The sequence below is a fragment of the Cryptomeria japonica genome, chromosome 11 (assembly GCF_030272615.1).
Source record: "Cryptomeria japonica chromosome 11, Sugi_1.0, whole genome shotgun sequence".
NCBI lineage: Eukaryota > Viridiplantae > Streptophyta > Pinopsida > Cupressales > Cupressaceae > Cryptomeria > Cryptomeria japonica.
The window spans coordinates 715,511,664-715,534,372 of NC_081415.1; the positions used below are offsets into that span (position 1 = coordinate 715,511,664).

At 39.5% G+C, this 22,709-nt stretch overlaps 1 protein-coding gene across 2 annotated transcripts in view; it reads right to left on the minus strand.

The window, feature by feature from the left end:
• LOC131061311 (peptidyl-prolyl cis-trans isomerase CYP18-1) overlaps nucleotides 1-21,860 on the minus strand; it is a 32,486-nt gene extending 10,626 nt beyond the window's left edge. For both annotated transcript variants that reach the window (XM_057994930.2, XM_057994929.2), the window contains exons 1-2: nucleotides 21,657-21,860; nucleotides 21,480-21,554 (exon numbers count right to left, since the gene is read on the minus strand). In XM_057994930.2, the coding sequence (XP_057850913.1) occupies nucleotides 21,480-21,554; nucleotides 21,657-21,659 (78 nt within the window). In that variant the 5' untranslated portion in view covers nucleotides 21,660-21,860. The remainder of the gene's footprint in view (nucleotides 1-21,479; nucleotides 21,555-21,656) is intronic.
• Nucleotides 21,861-22,709: the final 849 nt, after the last annotated feature.

The window sequence follows — 22,709 nt, forward strand, 5'->3', positions numbered from 1 at the left end:
CCCCTAATTGCTACAGTCCTCCTCTACCCGGCACCATGCAGGGTGGGCAGTTGTTTGATCCCAATGAATTCTTGACCTCTCACAGTCTGAAATCTATTCTGACTGGGGGGCCTTCTCCTTCTAATTCGCAACCTGACTCTCCTAGGATTTCTACCCCGTCTTCCCCTCCTGTGGTCGATCATGATTCTGCGGTCACTGTAGACTTTGAGAAGATCAATATGTTGGAGCATAATCTTAGAGACTTTGAGGGTTTCTTGAACAAAGAGAATGTCCTCCAGGCCGGGAATGTCACGAGTACCTTGAGAGACATGTTAATCTCCGACAAGAGAGGCCTGGAGATGTTGAGGGCCTTATCCATGATTGTTAAAAGCCATGTGCCCCTGGCAGATGCACCCCCAGTGGACAATCAATATGATCCTTTTAATTCCCAGGTTAGTGTTAGCATTCCAGGGCTAAGCGCGCACATGGTGTACTCCACCATACCTAGTGTTAGTGCCTCACTCACTCCCTTGGGCTACACAAGTATGGCTGGTAGTTTGAGCTCCGTCGCTGCTCAGGTTTCAGTAATTAGCACTAGCACAGCATCTGTCGGTGGCACTGGTCCTTCTGGAGGTTCTGGTGGAGGTGGCGGCCTATCTGGCCCACCTCCACCTCCTCCACCTTCTAATCATGTCCTAAATACAATCTTACAGAACATGGGACAGTTACAGTTGCAGCTAACGAACGCCTCTGCTCGGAAGGAATCGTAATGCCTCTGCATGCACCCACCGACATCTAAATTCCTTCCTAGGCCTTTATCTTTCACTTTGGAGGCATTTTGAGAGGATTATTTGGCAAGTTTGATAATCTTCTTGCAGGTTAAGCTCTTGGAGACCATTTCGGACAGCATTCCATCAACACCACCATTATTGTAGCATCTCAAGTACACTACACCAGCATTTCCAACAATTGTTCGTAAAAGGGGAGTTTCCTTAAACTCTTTCTTCCATTTTTCAATACTTTTTATCAATCTTTTGTTGCATCCTTTCAATTATCTTTATCATATTATTATTCCGGTGGCTTCTTGGGTTGTTCGTGGAGGTGGAAACACCAAAGTGGGGGTTTGACTTAGGTAGGCTCCAAAACACAATCCCCAACATTTTCCTTTCTTGTATGTGTGTAGGTATACTGCCGTGAAGAGGAGATTAACTTGCGCGAGGATTCATAGCGTGGACCTTTTGTTTGTCTATTTCCTTCCCTTTTCTCCTTCCATTCTATCTTGGTTATTTCGTATATCGCGTTTACTAGTTTAGCTTCATTATTTTATGTACTTTTATTGCATCATAATCGCACTTAGAACTTTTTGTACGAACTTTGTAACTCGTCCGTACTGGACAACAACGCGTCGCGCTGGTGTCCAAGATCCACGCGCTTGTCCCGAGGACCGAGGCTCTGTAGAGCCGTCCAGAGACACTTCTCGGGTGTCTGACACTTCTTGCATAATTTTGTTATCCCCTAGCTCATCTCAACGCTAGTTCGCAGAGGTAATCGGAAGGACAATTTGTCCTCAAGGATGCATCATCCTTGAGGTGGCAAATTCCCTCCATTACAGTACGTATAAATGGAAAATAAAATGATGTTACAAGTACAAGAAGTACTAACAAATCTATTAAAAAAAATGCAATGTTCTCATTCTCATAGGAAAGGACATATAAAAGAGATATGTTTGGATCTTCATCCTTGTAGCCTATGTGGTTTGAAGAATCATTCTACAATGTGTTGGAATAGGGAGCTAAAGAAAGAACATATGAAAGATTGTATGCAAATGAATTATGGATAGACTAATGCATCTAACTGGAAAAGGACTACAAATATGTTTAAAAAGTTTTACAATTCATGTCAATAATGATAGCAATCATGAAAAGTTTGAATATTTGTGTAGCACACCAATATTGCTCATAAAGAAGTAAAGAATAAGGGTAAGACTACAATGGAAACATGTCACAAAATCAAAGAGGGTTACTACTAAGGAAGAATCATGGCAAGAAAGATAATCATGAAAAATACAAGGGACTTTACCAAGTTGTCTTGAGGACAAGACAATGTTTTAGGCTTAGGGAGAATGTTCGTAGGATATAAAGGGTTGTGAGGCACCACAAATGTCATTTGGGTCATTTCTAGACCCATATATCCATTATATACCACTTAAATAGCCTTAAAACACCTAGCATACCAAAATAAGCTATAAAATTGTAAAATATTATAGAAGAAAAGGCAATTTCGTGGAAATAAGATAATTAAGTGTTATTACAAAAGGATATGATGGAAATGCAATATGAAAAGGCATTAAGAGATTATATAAAGAGGGAAAAGTGGGAGATAAGAGTGTAAAATAGTGTGGAAACATGTGTGGATTAATATGAATTAAATATATGTGAGAATACAGAAGAGCAAAAGATATACGTGATATATGTATGGATAAAGCATGATGAACGAAATATAAGCCATGTGTAAGCCATTAAAGTGATATATATATATATATATATGGTTTATACTTATTCATATTATAGTTCTCTCTTTTTATTGCATCGCATCAAAGTTTACTACATATAACATAATATTAAAACTTAGACTTCAGTCAAGGTTTTTTTTCAACACTCCTCTTTGGCTTCTTCTACCAATCTTATTTTCTTATTGTTCTCTGGATCTTTGTCCCCTCCAATTGAGGCATGCTGTCCTCCATTAGAGAAGGGGCTTGTTATGTATCAAAGGATGTAATGTTCCCGACTTCCGGCCGTCAGCCAGCCCCAATAATTAATAAATAAAATATTTTAAAAATGGCATTATTAAATATTTTAAAATAACGTTTTCGGGTGACTTGACCAAGCCACCCTTGAGTTGGTTTTCCTTGATGCGGGCTCCACACATGGAACAAATGCAACAGTCTGTCCAAATGCAAACTTGGAAGGCCCTTACTTGGTAGGACATAGCCCCTGCCAGTCTTCTACAAAGTACCATATTGTTTGGCTTGTTTGGCTCTTGCTCTGTTCAGTTGCTTGTCCAATCTGAGCATTATCTAATTTATGTTACCTGCGACCGAGAAGATACAGCAGCGATTCAAGAAGTATTTGAATCCTTGAAAGGAATCGCATGATATTCAGTATGGGTCCCTGGAGTTTTCCATAAAAGCTATAGCTAGGTGTGAATGACAAAGTGCTTGAGTCTGGAGCAGATTGGGAACATCTTTGAGGCAACGAAGTTGCATTCTACTTTACTTTTGTCTAGCAACACAGTAAGGTAGACTGAGTTGGCGACTAGGGGAGGTAGATGTTATTCAAAGTTGTGCATATAATCTATTGCCAGATCAAAGGTGTTAGCAGCTACCTCTGGTTGGACATGATACTGAAAGGGTCGATACAGCATGCTCTAGGATGCAGGTTGAGGGTAGCAGAGAACTATTTGTATCTAAAGAAGCACATACCAATCAGCATTCCAATCAAGTATCTATTCAGAGTGAAGCTGCATTTCCAAAGGAACATTCCAGCAGGTTCATTTGAGATTTACATGTTTTTCTAAATGTAATTATATTGCCTTGGCAACTGACATGTAAATCTGTTATCCATGCCCATATACTTGAACTGTGAAATCAGAGTAGCTTATTTGAATTTTGAGATGATATGCTTCTAAGCTTATTGTGGTTAAACAAATCCTGTTTAGATCTCCAAACAAATCTGTGTTATTATATTCTAGATTAGATTTGTAAAAAGATTTTCTGTTGGTTTCTTTTAGTGGTATCAGAGCCACCTTCCTACCAGCCTGTGGGAAGTACAGCTTCATGTAAATACGAAGCTATGGATCCAATGCCTTTAGAAGGTCAACCACATGAATATACTAAAGAAGTGGCTAGATGTCATGCCAAATATATGAACTTAGGAAATGCCATCTGACAAGATAAAACCTTTATTGAATATTTTGAGCTTCAAACGTATGGGCAAAGGAGAAGAAGATATGGGGAGCAGCCCTGCAAAGAGAGTTTCAAATTGGAACAATAGGATTAGAAAAAATGCACATTTGAAGCCGTCCAAATCTTTGAAGAATATTTAGGGCTGTCTGATCAAATTAAATTTGTATATCCTTTTGATGATTATTTGGGATATCTTGATTGGATAAATCCAAGAGGAAGGGGACTTTATGACAACATAAGTCAAATGAGAACAAAAGAGACAAATTCAAAGAGGAACCTGAAATGATGAATAGTACAGGGGCATGAGAGGAGGTCAAGGAAAAAGTGATAGTGGAGCAGAAAGAAAGGTCAGAGTCTCTAGATGTCAAACTGGAGGACTCTTCAATGACAGAAGATAGTAATATCCAGAAAACATCAGCCCAAATTCTAGGTATGAACATAATTGCATCATGTAATGATTCACAGTATGTGAGAATGATTGAACCATACAATACCATGCAACATACTAGATGTCATGTTGTCATGATTGATTCATTTGAGATTGAGTGTCATGTAGAAGAATTGCAAGTTAATCTAGAAATCCCTATGATTATGCACTCCAATTACATGGAGATGGGCCAAGAAACATTAGCACTCCTTTGTTCCAAGATTGATAAGATCATTGATGGAGTTTGGAAGAGATATGTTTACCTCAAAGTAGCGCAGCGGAGTGGCAAAGCAGAGAGATTGAGGTTGATATGGGATCCTGGCATTCAGTTTTCATATGTAAGTATGGATTCCTTGAGGACAAACAATCTCCGGGATGGGAGGACTGTAAAGTTCCCAATTTCCAGTTGTCAGCCAACCCCAATAATTAATAAATAAAATTATTATATATTTTTAAATAAAGTTTTGGGCCAACTTGACCCAGCCACCCCTGAGTCGGTTTTCCTTGAGGCCAACTTGTTTTAGAATGATATCAATAGGTGAACAGGAGAAGGATTAGGCGTTGAATGAGTTCCATAATCCACGCATTGAATGAATGCAACAATCTGTCAAGACACAACCATGGAAGGCTGTTACCTAGTACGACATAGCCCCTGTCAGTCTTCTACAGAGTACTATATTGTTTGGCTCCTACTCAGTTTAGTTACTTGTCTGATCTGAACATTATCTGATTTATGTTACTGCACAGATTGGTGCGACCAGGAAGATTACAGAGGCAATTCAAGAAGTATTTGAATCCTTGAAAGGAATTGCATGATATTCAGTACAGGTTCCTGGAGTTTTCCGTCAAACCTGTAGCTGGGTGCGAATTCCAAAGTGATTGAGTCTGGAGTGGATCAGGGACATCTCCTGAGGCAGCGAAGTTGCATTCTACTTTACTTTTGTCTAGCAGTGACCTCTGGTTGGACACAATACTGAAAGGGTTGATACAGCAAGCTCTAGGATGCAAATTGAGGGTAGCAGAGAACTATTTGTATCTTAAGAGGCGCATACTGTTGATGTGTATTTTGTACACAACCAAACATAGAATAAAATACCTAAAGGGTACCTTATCCTCTCTTGAATAAAGTCTCCGAATGCTGAAGATGTCGCGAAAAGGATCAATCGGGATGACTTCAAGGTTCTTTGTATGTAGGATCTCTACGTGTGGATAAGCTCTCTGTGGTATGATGTGATTTTGCTGGAATCACAAGGGGACTTACACTTGATGACCTAAACGTCTGATTTGCTGGAATCACAAGATTTTACTGGCTTAGATTTGAAAAAAAAAAGAAAAAAAGGATGACGGCGAGGGAAGGATCTAATTCTGACACTAAGAATGTAGGAGCAATGAATGACCTTTGATGAAATTCTAATGAAGTCTTGTCTTGACATCCCAGGACCATCTCCACAAGGTTAGTGCGATCTTCGGAGGAAAGCTTTATGATGTTCAGATCATCGCTACAGGCATAGACACCATCAGGCTGATGTATATCAATGAAGAAGCGACAATTGAAGTTAAGTTTAAGTTGAATGATTCCAGTTGACTACACAAGGCAAGTCTGCAATCAACAAACTGCTAGTAGTATGGATATACAAATTTCACCATCAATAAAACACATTTCTTCCACTCATCTAATAACATGAAATCAAATCTGAGAAGTATAAAGACCATGCAAATTGTTGAATCGACCCATAGATTTCACCATTTCTGCAATGAAGTTTTACAAGTCTTTTACAACAACATCTTGGCAACAATCTTTGCCTTCTCTTGCTATTCTACTCTAATTGCTATTCTATCAACCGACTATTCACTATTAGCTAACTATTCACCTACTAACTCCTGACTAACTATTCACTAACTATTAGCTTTCTATTATCCTTTACAAATGAAGAGTCGGGGTTTATATAGTGCCCTCAATACCATTCAATGGCTTGGATCAATTTGAGATCAATGGCCAAGATTTTACAATGAAACCCTAATTAGGGTTTGTTACAACAAACTTAATTCTGACCAATGAAATAATTGCATTATTTGGACACATGTCTTCTCTGGAATATTCGACCAATGGATAGCCAAGGTAGGTACATCGAAGTTTGTGCCATCTCCCATGAGTCAGGTACATTGAATCTGGACATGCTGAGGTGGACCAACCCGACTGGAGGAGTGATGACTAGGATGCCACCTTGTCTAACACTTGGTTGATGCTCAATTTGGTGATGCTTTCCTTCAAATGTTGGACTAGAAGATAGATGGAGAAGGTCGTCCTTGTTGATGCTGGATTGGAGGAGGTCATCCTTGTTGATGCTGGACTGGAGGAGGTCATCCTTGTCCTGGCTTGATCTTCTTTGATGAGGGTCCGCCAAGTAATTGATCCTCCGACTCCGGGGCCGCCATTTGATGCCTACACAAAAGATTAAAGTTAGCCTTTGAACATCAAACCTTAAAGCATAGAATTTAGGACCTTTCAAGGGTATAACTTAAGATATTAATTTGAAAAAGACATGATAAATCAGGAATTATACATTTTCAAATTAATTATGAATGGAAATTGGATTTTCAAGACTTAAGACTTTACAAAATTGCTATGAAATCACAATAAGTCTTGAATAGAAACTTCAAAAATTTGATTCTTCATACCTCCTTCTTTGAAAGCTTAACTATGAACCTTGAAAAAATGGAAGAAAGAAGCTCAAAATTTGCTGGAAAAAGATTGAATTTCTGGCCTTCTTTTGGATGAAATATGCCTCAATTAGCCTTTTCGCCTTCCACTAGCCTCCAACCACTGAACAATTTCTGGAAATTAGCCTCCAATCTTAGCAAGAAATTCGCTCCAATCTGCTAGAATTTGCTCCTCCAATCTGCTCTTGAAATTCGCATGAGAAGAATAATGAATGAATGATTTGAAAATGCTACAACACTCCTCTCTTATATAGGGCGCTCACCCTAATCAAACATGAGGCCGACCTAGCAAATAAACAAAAATAAAATAAAATCCCTTTTAGAAGGAGGCCGACTTGCTTGTAAAGGCAAAGAAATGAATTTTGAGCGCTCACCTTGATTTTTTAAGTTTTAAAATTAATTCCAAGGCTTCAAAGGTGGGTTTTTTCATTTGTTTTAAGGCTTGGAAATTAGTTAATTAAATTATAAAGGCCTTAATTCATGCAAATTTGATTTAGCTTCCCAAATGTCTTGAATTTGGCAAATTTAGTGAAAATTGTGGGCTAGCTTAGGAATATTAAGGTTTGATCAAGACTTAATGAAACTTGTTTCCTCCTTAAGCACCAAAATATCCAAAGTGATGGTTTGAACCCCTTGTCTAGACTTGCTCACTTGATAAAATTGAAATTTTCTCAACCAATATTTGCAAATTTCCATGTCTTTGTATTCTCAATCTTGCAATTTGGCTTAGACTCAATCAAACAAGGTTGAATGATAGATTTTTTTTTTTTTGATATTTTCGCCCTGGACCCTTTGGAAAGGTCAAGAGCGATTTTTCCAATTAGGTCTTGAATATCTCATTTCTTTCACTCCAAAATCTCCCGAAAGGCGAGCTTATGCTTGTTTTGACCTAATCAAGTCTTGCATTTCAATTATTTATGAGGAAATTAGGTGAAAATGTGAATCTCGCCCTGGGCCCTCTGGAAGGGTCAGGAGCGATTTTTCTCATTTGGGCTCAATTCCTTCAATCTTGATAATCATTAGCAATTTGGAGTCATTCCTAAGGCCTTCTTTAATCATGATCCACACTAGATTTGGCATGAAACTAAGGGAAAAGATAGATTTTGCTCAATTTCGCCCTGGACCCTCTGGAAGGGTCAGGAGCGATTTTCCCTTTTTAGACCAAAATCATCATTCTTTCAAACCCAATCTTTATTGCAAGGTAAATTCTCATCTTTCTTCGCCCTAGGAACAAGGTTTTAAGCTCAAGCAAGGTTTAAAATATAGGCTTGCAAGGAATTTCGCTCTGGACCCTTTGGAAGGGTCAGGAGCGAAATTTCCTTCCTTGGCTAAAACACTCATTCCTTAACTCCTTCAAACGTCCTTAAAGATTTCAATATGCCCATTTTCTCTTTCAACATACCTTAGACTTTTCAATTTGACCAAATAAGGCAAGAAATGAGTCCTAGGTTGATTTTCACTCTGGACCCTTTGGAAGGGTCAGGAGTGAAAATCACTTTTTAAGCAAAATCTTGATCTTTGAAATCATCCAACTCCCTCTCAAGGCAAGAACATTCAAAAACACCTCAACACGTGCCTTGGAAACTAGGAACTTGGTCTTGATAAGTGATAAATTGAGGTGTATAAGGATTTTCGCTTTGGACCCTTTGGAAGGGTCAGGAGCGAAATTCCTAATCTTGGCCAAAATCCTGACTTCATTTTCACATTTCTCCATCCAAACAAGTGTTTTGCCCTCAAAGATCCATGGGAACGAGTTGGTTCTAAGTTTGGGTCAAACTAGAATGTCATATGGACAATTTCGCTCTGGACCCTTTGGAAGGGTCAGGAGTGAAATTCGCTCTGGACCCTTTGGAAGGGTCAGGAGCGAAATTTGACATTTTAGACTCTCCGTCAGGATCATTTTATGGAATATAACATTTAAGTATAAGTTATACTTTAAGTTATATTCCATATATACTTTCAGGATGTTTGAGAGTGGTTTTAGACCTCCAGGAGTTATATTGCAAAATCTAGTTTTTGGAGGATTCTTCAGGATCAGGACATTCCAGACTTAGCCAAATTGCAGGATCAGGACATTCCAGACTTAGCCAAATTGCAGGATCAGGACATTCCAGACTTAGCCAAATTTCAGGATCAGGACATTCCAAACTTCATCATTCACCAACTTGACCTAACTCAAGCAAAACCTGCTATCCAGGTGATCCCCCTGGCGACACTCAAAAGCTAAAGGCTAACAGACAAAACCCTAAAAGACCTAGAAAACAAACCCTAGAAAGCAAAAAGCAGGGGTCCCCATTTGCAATGGGGCGATGTGTGAAATGGTCACAACACATACCAATCACCATTCCAATAAAGTACTACTAGAGAAACAAAAAATCGCCTAGACTCGGTGAGTCCTGAGCCAAGTGAATCTCGATGAGTCTAGGGGGCTCGGACTCGGACGCAGCCGAGTCTGGGGTCCAGACTCGCCTAGACTCGAACTCGCCTAGTTTGGCGAGTCCCAACTCCCAGACTCGGCCGGCGGCAAAGACATTTTAAGTTTGAAAAAAAAAAACTTACGATATGTTTTCAATTAATTTTTTTTTGTTTATATTATGCTTTTGGCCTAAAAACGAACTTCATTTCATTCATTTGGCAAAATAGGAGGAGAAAAGTGAGTTGTGAGGAGAAACAAGGGTTGTGAGTCAACCATGCAGCGCATCTAGTTGTGAGCGCAATTGGAGTATGTTTGAGCACATACACTCCAAGAGGCGCAATAGATTATCTGTGGAGAAGTTGAACGATCTTGTCTTTGTTCACTACAACCTCCACCTCAAACAGAAACGGAGTGCACAGAATGACATCTCCCCTATCATTCTAGATGAGGTTGATCTTGAAGCCGAGTGAACCACTGAGGCTACAGAAACTGTCTTTAGTGACGACGACATTGATTGGGTCGACCAGGCAGGTAGAGAGGCTGAGGCTGTAGCCATGGCAGAGGAGCAGAGAGCACGAGCAGAGACAGCAGAGTAGAGGCAGACACAGATATTCATATACCTGATGTTAGTGAGGGTGGCATGGTGTCACAGGCAGAGGCTATGGCTGCCGAATCATCCAGGACCTACCTTAGACGCCTTCGTAGGAGGGATGCAAGCTCCTCTGAGCCATAGGCTTGTAGTTGTTTTTACTTTTGATATTTGTATGGAACATTTGATCATATGATGACATGGATTTTTTATTCCATGAGTTTTGTAATATTGTATACATTTGACAATATTTATATATCTCTGTTTGTTATTTTCTTCAGCTACAATTTGCGTTTATGCTTATGTGATTGATGTATACTTGTGTATATAATCAAATTAGCTTCTATTTGATGATGTTATTGTGTCTTTAAGGTGTATTTAATAAAGGGTGCATGAAACAAGTTTTAAATCTTTAAAAATCTCTAAATTTCTTGAGTTTTTCACTTTCTTTGTTGATGTTATAGCTAGGTCGGATCCCTTCTAGGGCCGACCTAGCACGTTTAAGTGACTAATTGGCCCTTGGCCTTAGTCATTTCTCATATGCATAATCATAACTTGTATCAAAACGTGTTGGGGCTGACCTATGTTGAGGTCACTTGTAATGTGTGAGGCTAATTCTGTTTTGGCGCCAATCTTAATGCATTGAATTGTAATTAAATGTGCTCTCCTTGCAAGCCGACTTAGGTGAATTAGAAGGCTAAGTCTCCTATATATACAAGGCATCAATCATTGTATCAACACAATCATTCATACAGCGAATACATCCTATGATCAGCGAATATCTTCATTCAGCGATCTTTTCAGCAGTGTTCAACGAATCATCTTCTAGAGTCAGCGAACTACTTTTGGGGACAGCGAACTCCATTCAAAAGACAGCAAACTTCCTTGTGGCAGCGAGCATCTTGTGTATTGCAAATAAGTTCTTCATTGTTGTGTTTGCCCTAGTTTGAAGACATAATACTACTGTGCATAGTTTGCTGGTTCTAAATGCTTCAAGTGTTGAAGCCAAATTGTAAAGATACTTACTAATTATTGCATAATAAGATCTGAGATTTATAGCTGGGTTTTTCACCTCCAAGAAGGAGGTTTTCCCGGGTATTTTGGTGTTCTTTGTGTGCATTGATTTGATTATCTGTTATTGCTATCTATATTGCTACAGTCTGATCCAAAATTAACATGGTATCAGAGCTAAGGTTGTCTCAGTGGTGATCAGACTTTGTAGCAACGCTCCTACTTCACATTCTTCACGCCATTTCCAGCATTCAAGATGGTGTATGGTCTCAAAGTTGAGGACAGACTTGAAGGAGCATTGAATTTCACCTCATGGAAATTCAGAATCCTTGTTACCCTAGAAGAAAATGATCTTTTGGAATTCGTGCAAGGAAAGGAACAATGCAAACCTGAAGATCAAGAAGAGAAACTTCAGTTCAAGAAGAATGCAGTCAAGGCCAGGAAGATTCTAATTGACTCCGTGAAAGATCATCTTGTTCCTATCATCTCCAAGATGTCTTCAGCCACAAAGATATGTTTAAGGCATTGAAAGGGGTGTATGAAATTAACAACACAAGTAGGGCACTTGCCTTGAGACAGCAACTTCATCAAGTCAAGATGGCTAAGGGTGAATCAGTTATATCCTTCTTCATAAAGATTGCAGAATTGAGAGATCGGCTCAGCGCCATTGGAGATGAAGTTGTGGACGAGGACTTAGTCATGCTTGCATTGAATCAATGATCTTCCTCACTCATGGGAGCCATTTATCCAAGGCATGAGTAGGAGATCCAAATTTCCCAAGTTATCAAGATTGCATCCAAGAGGAATCAAGATTGGCAACAAGAGGAATCATCAAGAGCTCTCATGGTGAAGACTCTCATGTTCTTGCTACCCAATTCGTCAAGAAGAAAGGAGGAAATTGGAAGAAAGGCAACTTCAAGAGGAACAAAGATCAAGGGTCAGAATTTGCACCTGATTCTAAGAAGAAGAAAGATCTCTCGGGTATTCAGTGTTTCAGATGTGACAAGTTTGGTCACTTCGCAAGAGACTGCTTGTCAAGACCGAAGCAACAAGGGGCCAACATTAATGAAGTTTCAAATCAGAAGGAAGCGGAAGACTACTCCAATGAATTCCTCTTCATTTCAGCCTTGTCAAGCAACATTCCCACGGATAGTGACACCTGGTTGATCAATAGTGGAGCCTCTAGACACATCACCGGTTATCGGGAGCATCTTTCAGATTTGGTGGAGAGGGAGTCTAATCTCCAAGTGATCATTGAAGATGATGCACGCTATTCTATGGGAGGGTTTGGTGCTACTTCCCTCAACCTTGTTTCAGGAATCTCTCTTCATCTCAGTGATGCCCTGTTTGTGCCAGGAATCAGGAGGAACCTTATCTCCATTTCAGCTTTGGAGGATAAAGGTTACTGTTGTGACGTTTTCACACATCGCCCCATTGCAAATGGGGACCCCCTACTTTTTAGGCCCTCCCGGTCTTTTGGCTTGCGTTTTTGGGGTCTTTCCGTAGCAGTCTCGTCAGTCTCTCTACTTTGCAAGTGTTTGGGGGTCATATTGGTCAAGTCTACCTTTCGTTTGAGCAAATTCAGCTAAGTCGAGGGCATGTTTTGTCTTGTTTTTGGGTTTATGCCTTTTGTCCTAGATTTTAGGGGTTTCTGTTAAGGTTTTGAAGAAACTGAACATACAACTAGAATCAAAACCCTTCAAGGAACCTCCCAGTAAAATTTGAGCCAAAACGGAGCAACTTTCTATTTTTAGAAAGTCCCTAATTTTTAGGGATTATTCCGGGTCTCGGAATGTCATTATTTTGCCAAAAATCAAACTTACTATTTTCAGTAAGTTTCTATTTATAGTAAGTCATCCCTGCACTCTGTCTAGGGGTCTAACACTGACATTTTGAATGTTTCTATTTTTGGAAAGTCAATACTGGCAAGGTCAGTCAGATAAGGCGACAAGGATCAGATGTTCACAAACATTTCTAATTCCAGTAAGTCAGACAATAGACAGAGAAAGCAAGAAATTGATCAAGTGCTAGAAGCCTATGCCTAAAATGGAAAGCTCAGAAATTCGCCAAAATGAGAAAGGCAAGGACAGATGGAAAATTCCATGAATCCATGGCATAGTGGAAATTCCGCCCAAATATGTAGTCAAGCACCAAAATGGGATTCCCAAGGACAGAAGGAAAATCCATGAATCCCTAGCACTGGCAAAATTCCACCCAAGTCTGGAATTGGGCGCAAAAATGGGATTCCCAAGGACAGAAGGAAAATCCATGAATCCCTGGCACTGGCAAAATTCCGCCCAAGTCTGGAGTCAGGTGCTGAATTGAAGATCCCTAGGAGAGGAGGAAAATCTGCGAATCCATGGACAGAGCAAAAATGATCCCAAGTCTAGAGTCAGGCGTTGAATTGAAGATCCCAAGGACAGGAGGAAAAATCCATGAATCCATGGACATGGTGAAAATGCGCCCAAGACTGGACTTGGGCGCCAAAATGGAAAAGGCATTCATAGGTGGAAAAATCCGCGAGTCCATGGACAAAGTGAAAATGCGCCCAAGACTGGACTAGGGCGCCAAAATGGAAAAGGCATTCACAGGTGGAAAAATCCGCGAGTCCATGGACAAAGTGAAAATGCGCCCAAGACTGGACTGGGGTGCCAAAATGGAAAAGGCATTCACAGGTGGAAAAATCCGCGAGTCCATGGACAAAGCAAAAATGTGCCCAAGTCTGAAGTCAGGCGCTGAAATGAGATTCCCAAGGAGAGAAGGAAAATCCATGAATACTTGGCATGGTGAAAATTTCACCCAAGCTAAAAAATTGAAATTTTGCCTAAGGCATGGAATCCAAGGAGTCAAGGAGGAATAAAAAGCAAAATTCCCCTCGGGCGAATTTTCGAATATGCTATTTTTAGACACCAAATCTCAACCAAGTGTGGAAAATTTTATAGATTCGAAATCGGGATGAAATTCCCCATCCAATGAACCTGGCTTCTAAATTTTAGGAGGATCCCTAAAAAATAGGGATGTTGAAAAGAGGACATGGACAATTCACAAAACAATGAATTCCTTCCTCAAGAGGAATTCCCGCCCCAGCCTTGTGGAGGGCGCCAGAATGAAGAATGCATGGAGAAACAGGCAAATTGCAAGAGTCCTTGACCAGGACATTTTAGCACCCAAGTGAGAGAAGGAGCGCCAGATAGAAGGAGGCATGGAGGATTCACAAATTCACTGAATCCTCCACCAAGTCAAATTTTTGTCCAAGATGAAGGACAGGCGCCAAAATGAAGGAGGCATGGCGGATTCACAAATTTCATTGAATCCTCCACCAAGTCAAAATTGCACCCAAGAAGAAGAAATTCCAAGAAAGTGAAAAAATTGGCTGTGTGTCGAAAATTCCTTCCTTCAGGACAGAATTCCAGGAAAAGTAATAAATTGACTAAGTGTTTAAAATTTCTTCCTTCGGGACATAGTTCTTGGAAATCATGAAAATTGGCTAAGGCATGAAGAATTTCCTTCCTCAGGGTAAGGAACAAATTCCTTTCCAAAGGAGAATTCCTCCACAACAAGAAATCACACCCAAGGATGAATTGAAGATAAAATTTCTAAGGCAAGGAAGGAATCAAGGGATGAACTGAACAGGAAATTTCCCCCCCAGGGAAGAATTTGAAAAATCCATTTTCAGGGCTCAAATGACCTCCAAATTTAGAAATTTTTGAAGATATGGATACGTGAGAGAATTCTCTCTCCTGGACCAAAACCCTAAAATTGTGGAAATTCCAAAAAAATAGGAGATGGTGGAGAATTGTTGAAAATCTCCTCCAGAGCAAGGAGAGTTCGAGAAACTTCAAGAAAAATTCTTCATGGATCAAAATCTTCTCTCCTGAAGTTCTCTCTCTCCAAGGTTTTCTCGCCAAGTGGCAGCCGAGTCGACGGACGTTTAATTAATGAAGCATCTCTCTGCATGCAGTCGTCACATTTATGGCATTATAACATATTCCTTCTGCATGCAACCGTCACCTTCGGAAGATGATGGTGCATTTATGGTATCACAGGCGATTTTTGCATGAGGGTACATTCATTGCATAGTGGGCACTTCTGGAACGTAATTAATTGTAATGGGGTGATTTTTGCATGGATGAATATTCAACGCATGTTGGGCGAATTTGAAAGAGGTGGTGCATTTGATGCGCAATGGATGCTATTTTGGGTACTTTTGAATTAATTGTATATGGGCATGATGGGTTATTAATTGGAGATTCCCACCTTGTTGCATCATGTGTGGAAAATCTTTTGGGCAAACCCTAATTAGGGTTTTGCATGTAGCCAGGGCTTGAAGCCTATATAAGGGGTGACCCCCCTCATTTGTAAGAGAGGGAGCTTTGTATGAAATTGTTCCGATAAGTTTTTGAGAAAATAATAGAGAAACATTGTTCTCTGATGGTGTCCACTTCAATTATTTTTTCAAAGCTTGCATGGTTTCACCTTCCTCGCTTAGAGTAGAAGTAGCATAATGCTTTGATTTCAATGGAAAATGTAATGGTGTTTGATGAATTTCCCTGGTTCATACTTTTTGCATCTTGCTGATTGTAAGTTGTAGTGTAAAGTTAGTCTGAGCCCCCTAAATTTGTGCTAAGTTCGATTGTGGATAGTCGTTTGGATTGCACCGTTTTGGGTATTCAAATGTACTTTCTCGATTTGAAAATCCTCTAGCATCCCCGGAAGATTGCACCGGTTCTTGCGGAGTTGTCGTTGATCTTGGCGAAGCAAAGCTTGGTTTATTTGGAATCTGTCCACCAAAGCACTATCCATTGTTATCACTGCCCTTAGGAGTAGATTTAGATCCTTCTAAACCCTTTCCCTTTTACTTTCGGTTCATTTTAGTCCGTTCGAAGCAGCAGCATCACAGAATTGTCATATCCGATGATGGAGTTCCAACCACAACAAAGAAGTGAAAGAATGATGCAAACGTAAGGCCCCTTGGATTACCAACAAACACATCAGCCAACTAAGTCACGTCCACGCATTGAAGGAACCTTGGAGTCGATTGTTTGAACTTCTTGCAATCTTAGCATACAATCACACTTTGACCAAGAGAGAGTGAAGTGACCGTTAGGCAACTTTATTCTATGTTCGACGTAGTCATAAAAAACACGTCAACAGTTACCAAGTAGCGTTTTCAGAAGGAAGAGTCCTTGCATGGCCAAAGAAATCTAGCATCAAATCTACTCGTGTGATTGGGAATCGGTATGAAAGTCTGTACAAGCTCTCCACTCGTCCAGTCCAAGCTCTCCTTCATGACTCTTCCAATTCAAGCGAGCTATGGCATAGAAGACTTGGTCATCTTCATTTACGGGCTATTCCAACAGTAGAGAAGATGGTTAAAGGTATGCCTAAACTCAGCCATGTTCATGATGATACTTGTAAAGGTTGTGCTATGGGTAAAAACACTAAGAGTCCATTTCATAGTAGTGAGAGTAGGGCTAAAGAAATATTAGCTCTTGTACATTCTGATTTATGTGGACCTATGTCCATTGCATCCCCAAATGGATATCTATATTATGTAACCTTCATAGATGACTACTCTAGGAAGACTTGGATTTATTTCTTAAGGTCTAAAGAGTCTGATGAAGTCCTAGGTAGATTCAAAGAGTTTAAGGCCTTAGTAGAAAACTTATCTAGAAAAAGAATTAAAGTGTTAAGGTCTGACAATGGAGGTGAAGACACCTCGGGTAGTTTTCATGATTTTTGTATTGAGGTAGGGATCAAGAGGGAGTTCTATGTCCCTTACAACCCATAGAAAAATGGGGTTGCAGAAAGAAAGAACAGATCTATTGTTGAAGCTCCAAAAGCCATGACTCATGATCAGGATCTTCAAACTTTTCTATGGGCAGAAGCTTCTAGAACAACCGTGCATGTTCAGAATAGATGTCCTCATCGGATATTGCAGAATATGACTCCAAAATAAGCCTTCTCAGGGTTCAAGCCTGATATCATATCAGTCACTTGAGGATCTTTGGATGTCTAGTATATGTACATGTGCCTATAAACAAGAGGACCAAGTTGGAACCTTCTGGCAAGAAAGGAATATTTGTGGGCTACAACAAAACTTCCAAAGCCTACAGAATCTACATTCTGGGTCAAAGGTACATTGAGGTCAGCAGAGATGTTACATTTGAGGAAGATGTTGCATTCAGAAAATCCAAAGGCTCATGCGTGGAGATAGATGATGAAGTCCATCCTCAAGACATGAATATTGATCATGATCCTGAGATTCAGAGGGAGCCTTCAGAACTTGAGGTGCACGATGATCCAGTTGAGCCTATGGATCCTACTGATGGGCCTAGAGATATTGTTGTAACTTGGAAAAGACCTCTTTGGGCAAGGAACACTATGCAAGAGGCAGAACAATTCGCGGCTCCTAGAGGTGCATTCAGAGAAAGTAAAAGACCTCATAAATTCTCTTGTTATGTTGCTTCGATGTGTAATCTTATTGAAACTGAACCTTTCAGTGTTGACGAAGCCGCAAATCAGCAAGTATGGAAAGATGCCAAGGACGAAGAATATCAATCCATCCTTAAGAATGATGTTTGGGATATTGTGTCGAGACCTAAGAGCAAGTCAATTGTATCTTCCAAGTGGCTATTCAAGATCAAGCATGCAGCTAATGAAAGAATTGAGAAATACAAGGCTATATTTGTGGCTCGTGGTTTCTCTCAGAAAGAAGGGATAGATTATGAAGAAACATTTGCTCCAGTTGCTCGATATACTTCCATCAAGACTATCATTGCCATTGCAGCAGCTAAGGGATGGAAGCTACATCAGATGGATGTGAAGACAGCCTTTCTCAATGGTGTGATTGAGGAAGAGGTCTACATTGAGTAACCTGAGGGTTTCGCGATTCATGGGAAAGAGTCTCATGTATGCAAACTGAAGAAATCTTTATATGGCCTTAAGGAGGCTCCTCGTGCATTGGATGAAAGAATTGACAGCTACTTCACAAGCTTGGGCTTCTGCAAGAATGATGTTGATCTGAACCTTTACTTCAAGGTATTTAATGGTGACATGTTGATCCTGGAATTATATGTTGATGACCTATTTGTTACAAGGGAAGATCATCTCATCCACAGGTGCAAGGAGTTGACTTCAGAATTTGAGATGAAAGACTTAGGACTCATGCACTTCTTTCTAGGGTTGGAAGTATGGCAAAGGCCTAATGAGATTATCCTAAGTCAAGGGAAATACACCATTGATATCTTGAAGAGGTTTGGAATGTTAGATTGCAAGTCCATGCCTACTCTGATGGAAACTAATTTGAAGAGATTGAGGGAAGCTGCAACTAGTTCAAATCTTGTGGATCCTTCTATGTACAAGCAGTTGATTGGATCCTTGATGTATCTAGTCAACACTAGACCAAATATTTGCTATGCAGTGAGTGCACTTAGTCAGTTCATGTGTGAACCGAGACAAATACATCTAGTTTCAGCCAAGCATATCTTGAGATACTTGCGTGCCACAGTTAGATATGGATTGAAGTACTCTTCCAACACAGTATTGAGCTTGGAAGGTTATTCTAATTTTGATTGGGCAGGAAGTGTCACTGATCGTAAGAGCACTTTTGGAGTTTGCTTCAGCTTGGGATCCGCTATGATTTCCTGGTGTAGCAGGAAACAGTTTTCAGTGGCATTGAGTACTGCAGAAGCAAAATACATTGTAGCATGTGTGGCAACTCACGAAGCAATGTGGCTTCAGAAGCTCCTTGTAGGATTGTTCAAACAATCGTTGGAGCCTACTACTATTCATTATGATAACCAAAGTTGTGTGAAGCTTTCGGTTAATCCAGTGTTCCATGACATATCAAAACATGTTGAGATTTGGTACCACTACATCAGAGATATGGTACAAAGGAACGTTGTTCAGTTGAGATACATTTGCACTGAAGAGCAGACAGCTGACATTCTCACCAAGCCTCTTGCTCGAGTGAAGTTTGCATACTTTCGAGATAAGCTTAGAATTGTGGAGAATGAAGCCCTAGCTGAGAGGGAGTCTCAGCATCAGTGATACATTGAGATGTATCTTCCACCCTCTGCGAGTAGGCATGGTGGTAATGCACTCTTCTCTGGGAGAAGTTTGAGGTGAAAGCCCTCTTCCATACTCTGCGAGTAGGCATGGTGGATCAACCCTCTGCAAGTAGGTATGGTGGATGTCATGGAAGAAATTCCATGATCTAGCACTTGTGTTTATTCACCCTCTGGGAGTAGCTATGGTGAACGTCATGACGACATCACGATTGCGTGATGGGCACTTGTGTTCATTTGTCTTCGTTCGTGGATGTAGCCATGATGGACCCACCCTCTGGGAGTAGCCATGGTGGTTGTCACTATGTGACTCGGATCTTGAGAAGGTCTCCTCCATAGCTAAGAGGGAGTGTTGATGTTATAGCTAGGTCAGATCCCTTCTAGGGCTGACCTAGCACATTTAAGTGACTAATTGGCCCTTGGTCTTAGTCACGTCTCTTATGCATATTCATAACTTGTATCAAAATGTGTTGGGGCTGACCTATGTTGAGGTCACTTGTAACGTGTGGGGCTAATTCTGTTTTGGCGTCAATCTTAATGCATTGAATTGTAATTAAATGTGCTCTCCTTGCAAGCCGACTTAGGTGAATCAGAAGGCTAAGTCTCCTATATATACAAGGCATCAATCATTGTATCAACACAATCATTCATACAGCGAATACATCCTATGATCAGCGAATATCGTCATTCAGCGATCTTTTCAGCAGTGTTCAACGAAACATCTTCTAGAGTCAGCGAACTACTTTTGGGGACAGCGAACTCCATTCAAGAGATAGTGAACTTCCTTGTGGCAGAGAAGATCTTGTGTATTGCAGATGAGTTCTTCATTGTTGAGTTCGCCCCAGTTTGAAGACATAATACTAATGTGCATAGTTTGCTGGTTCTAAATGCTTCAAGTGTTGAAGCCAAATTGTAAAGATACTTACTGATTATTGCATAATAAGATCTGAGATTTATAGCTGGGTTTTTCACCTCCAAGAGGGAGGTTTTCCCAGGGTATTTTGGTGTTCTTTGTGTGCATTGATTTGATTATCTATTATTGCTATCGATATTGCTATAGTCTGATCCAAAATTAACATTGCCGAGTCTGAGCCAAGTTTTTTTTGCCAAGTCCGAGTCCCGAGTCAAGTCGGCCTCACCGAGTCCGAGTCCCATTTCTATGAGTACTACTCAAAGTGAAACCGCATTTACCAAAGGAACATTCCGGCAGGTTCATTTGAGATTTACATGTTTTTCTGAATGTAATAATATTACCTTGGCAACTGATATGCAATCTATTATCTAAGCCCATATACTTGGACTATGAAATCAGAGTAGCTTATTTGGATTTTGAAATGATATGCTTCTGAGCTTATTGTGGTTAAACAAATCCTATATAGATCTCCAAACAAATCTGTGTTGTTATATTCTAGATTAGATTTGCAAAAAGATTTTGAGTTGGCTTATTTCAGAAAGACTAGGAGGTCTGATTGAAAGTTTGCCTTCCCTTCCTTGGAAACTTGACTTTTGATCTCTGCTTTTACAGCTTCACCTTTAATTTTCAACATTTTTCATGTGATGTTTCATGTAAGTGCAAACCAAAAAACTGGTATTTTTGTTTCTCCAAAGTTAAGAAGCTAAACCAAGCCCCTTACTGCAAGAAAACGTATACTCATTTCAGATTGGATGCTGAGGGCTAGGGGTAACACATAAATAAACCAGGACTCGATTCAAACATGTATTCCTAAAAATAACCCTAGTAGAACCGTATTAAGGTCAAGTGAACTCACATGTTTGTCACAGACTGCTTAACTTAATTCTCATTTAAAGTGGTGAATACCAAAAAATATTACTCTGCTTTAAAATTTTGCATCCACATTTGACACTACTGGTTATATTTTCTTGCTTTTTTTTTTCCTTGAAACTATCACCTAAGCTTCCTGGTCGCCTTTTTGCCAAATGGATCAGTTTGGGTCACTTTGTTGAGGTTAGCTGAAAATAACAAAAAGTACACCACAACCTCACAACATGTCCACTGGAATTATAGCCTGACGAATTGCAGTGGAGTTCCCGTGGTTATAGCTCGACCACAACCCCTTACACAACTGCACTGCTAGTAATTACTAAAACAATATTCCAAACACACTAAAAGCAATTACAGCTGAGTGCTGTTATGTAAATGGCATGTCTGATTAGAATTGAAACTCAAATGTTTCCGTTTGGTAAGTAGAAGAACAAACCCAAATGACAATTTGTATAAAACCCTACAAGCCGCATAAATAATGTAATATGAATTTCAAATATAATAAACCCCTGGGAAATACCTCTGCAGCCTTTGGCACCTCGTCACAAGAGATTTCGCATTTGATATCTCCAAGGTTTGTATGAAGCGTGACAGACTAAAAAAACAAGAAAACAAACACAAGTTAAAACATTAAGATTTGAAAGATGCGTAAATTTTCAATGAATGGAAGTGTAAACAGGAAACTGAAGGGGTTTACCATCGATAGCTTTCCGAGTTGGAGGAAGGTTGCAACCCAGCTATAGCGAAAAATAAAGCGAAGCTCTAAACGCCCTCCATTGCAAGTATATGTGTGTGTATTGGAGATTTAGAGACTTCTGGAAAAATAATTATGTAAAGACCACTAGTAAAGCTTACCATTCTATAACTTAAGCTTTGCATCCTGTTTCTTCGTTTATTTTATTATCTTAGTGCTTCTTGGAAGGCGAGATGATACGGTATAGCCCATTTCAATTTTAAAAATAATTATGTAAAGACCACTAGTAAAACTTACCATTCTATAACTTACGCTTTGCATCCTACTTTCTTCGTTTATTTTATTAGTTCTTCTTAGTGCTTTCCGGAAGGCGAGTTAATACGGTATTGTATATGGTGAAAATGGATAACAACAATATTGAAAGACTAAATGAAATCAACCACAAAACCTTAGCCTAACAACAACAAAAATCCACCATAACATATGAAGATTACCTAAGACAATGCAAATCAAATGAAATCACAAAGATTATACCATCACATGTCCAATAGGGTTTGGATCTCCATTCTTTCTATCTTCATCGATCTTGCTTGATATATTTGTTCTCAGATTTTATATGTGCACAAGAGTTCAACAAAGAATGGAAATGTGGTTGCAAGTAGGATCGCATATGAAAGTTCAAAAGCATAGTGTAGTCGAATAATCATCGGGATGCATAAATTGATTAGGGTTGATAATGAAGGAAGTATCTCCTTATATAGAAGATACTATAAGAAATGAAGGGATAAAATTGAGAGGTATAAAAGAAGTCGGCTATGATTAAAGGCTAGGTAAAGAAAATAATAAAATAATGAAATGGTAGGTAGTGTATGAATTAAGATATGAATGACATGTGTCATGGGTAGAAAAAGCTAGTGAATTAATTAAATAAATAAATATTCATTTAATTAATAGAGAAAGTGGGATCAAAAAAATGATAATTTAAATAAATAAATGTATTTATTTAAATGAGAAATAAGGCTAGAAGAGGATAAATGAATTAATTAAATAAATAAA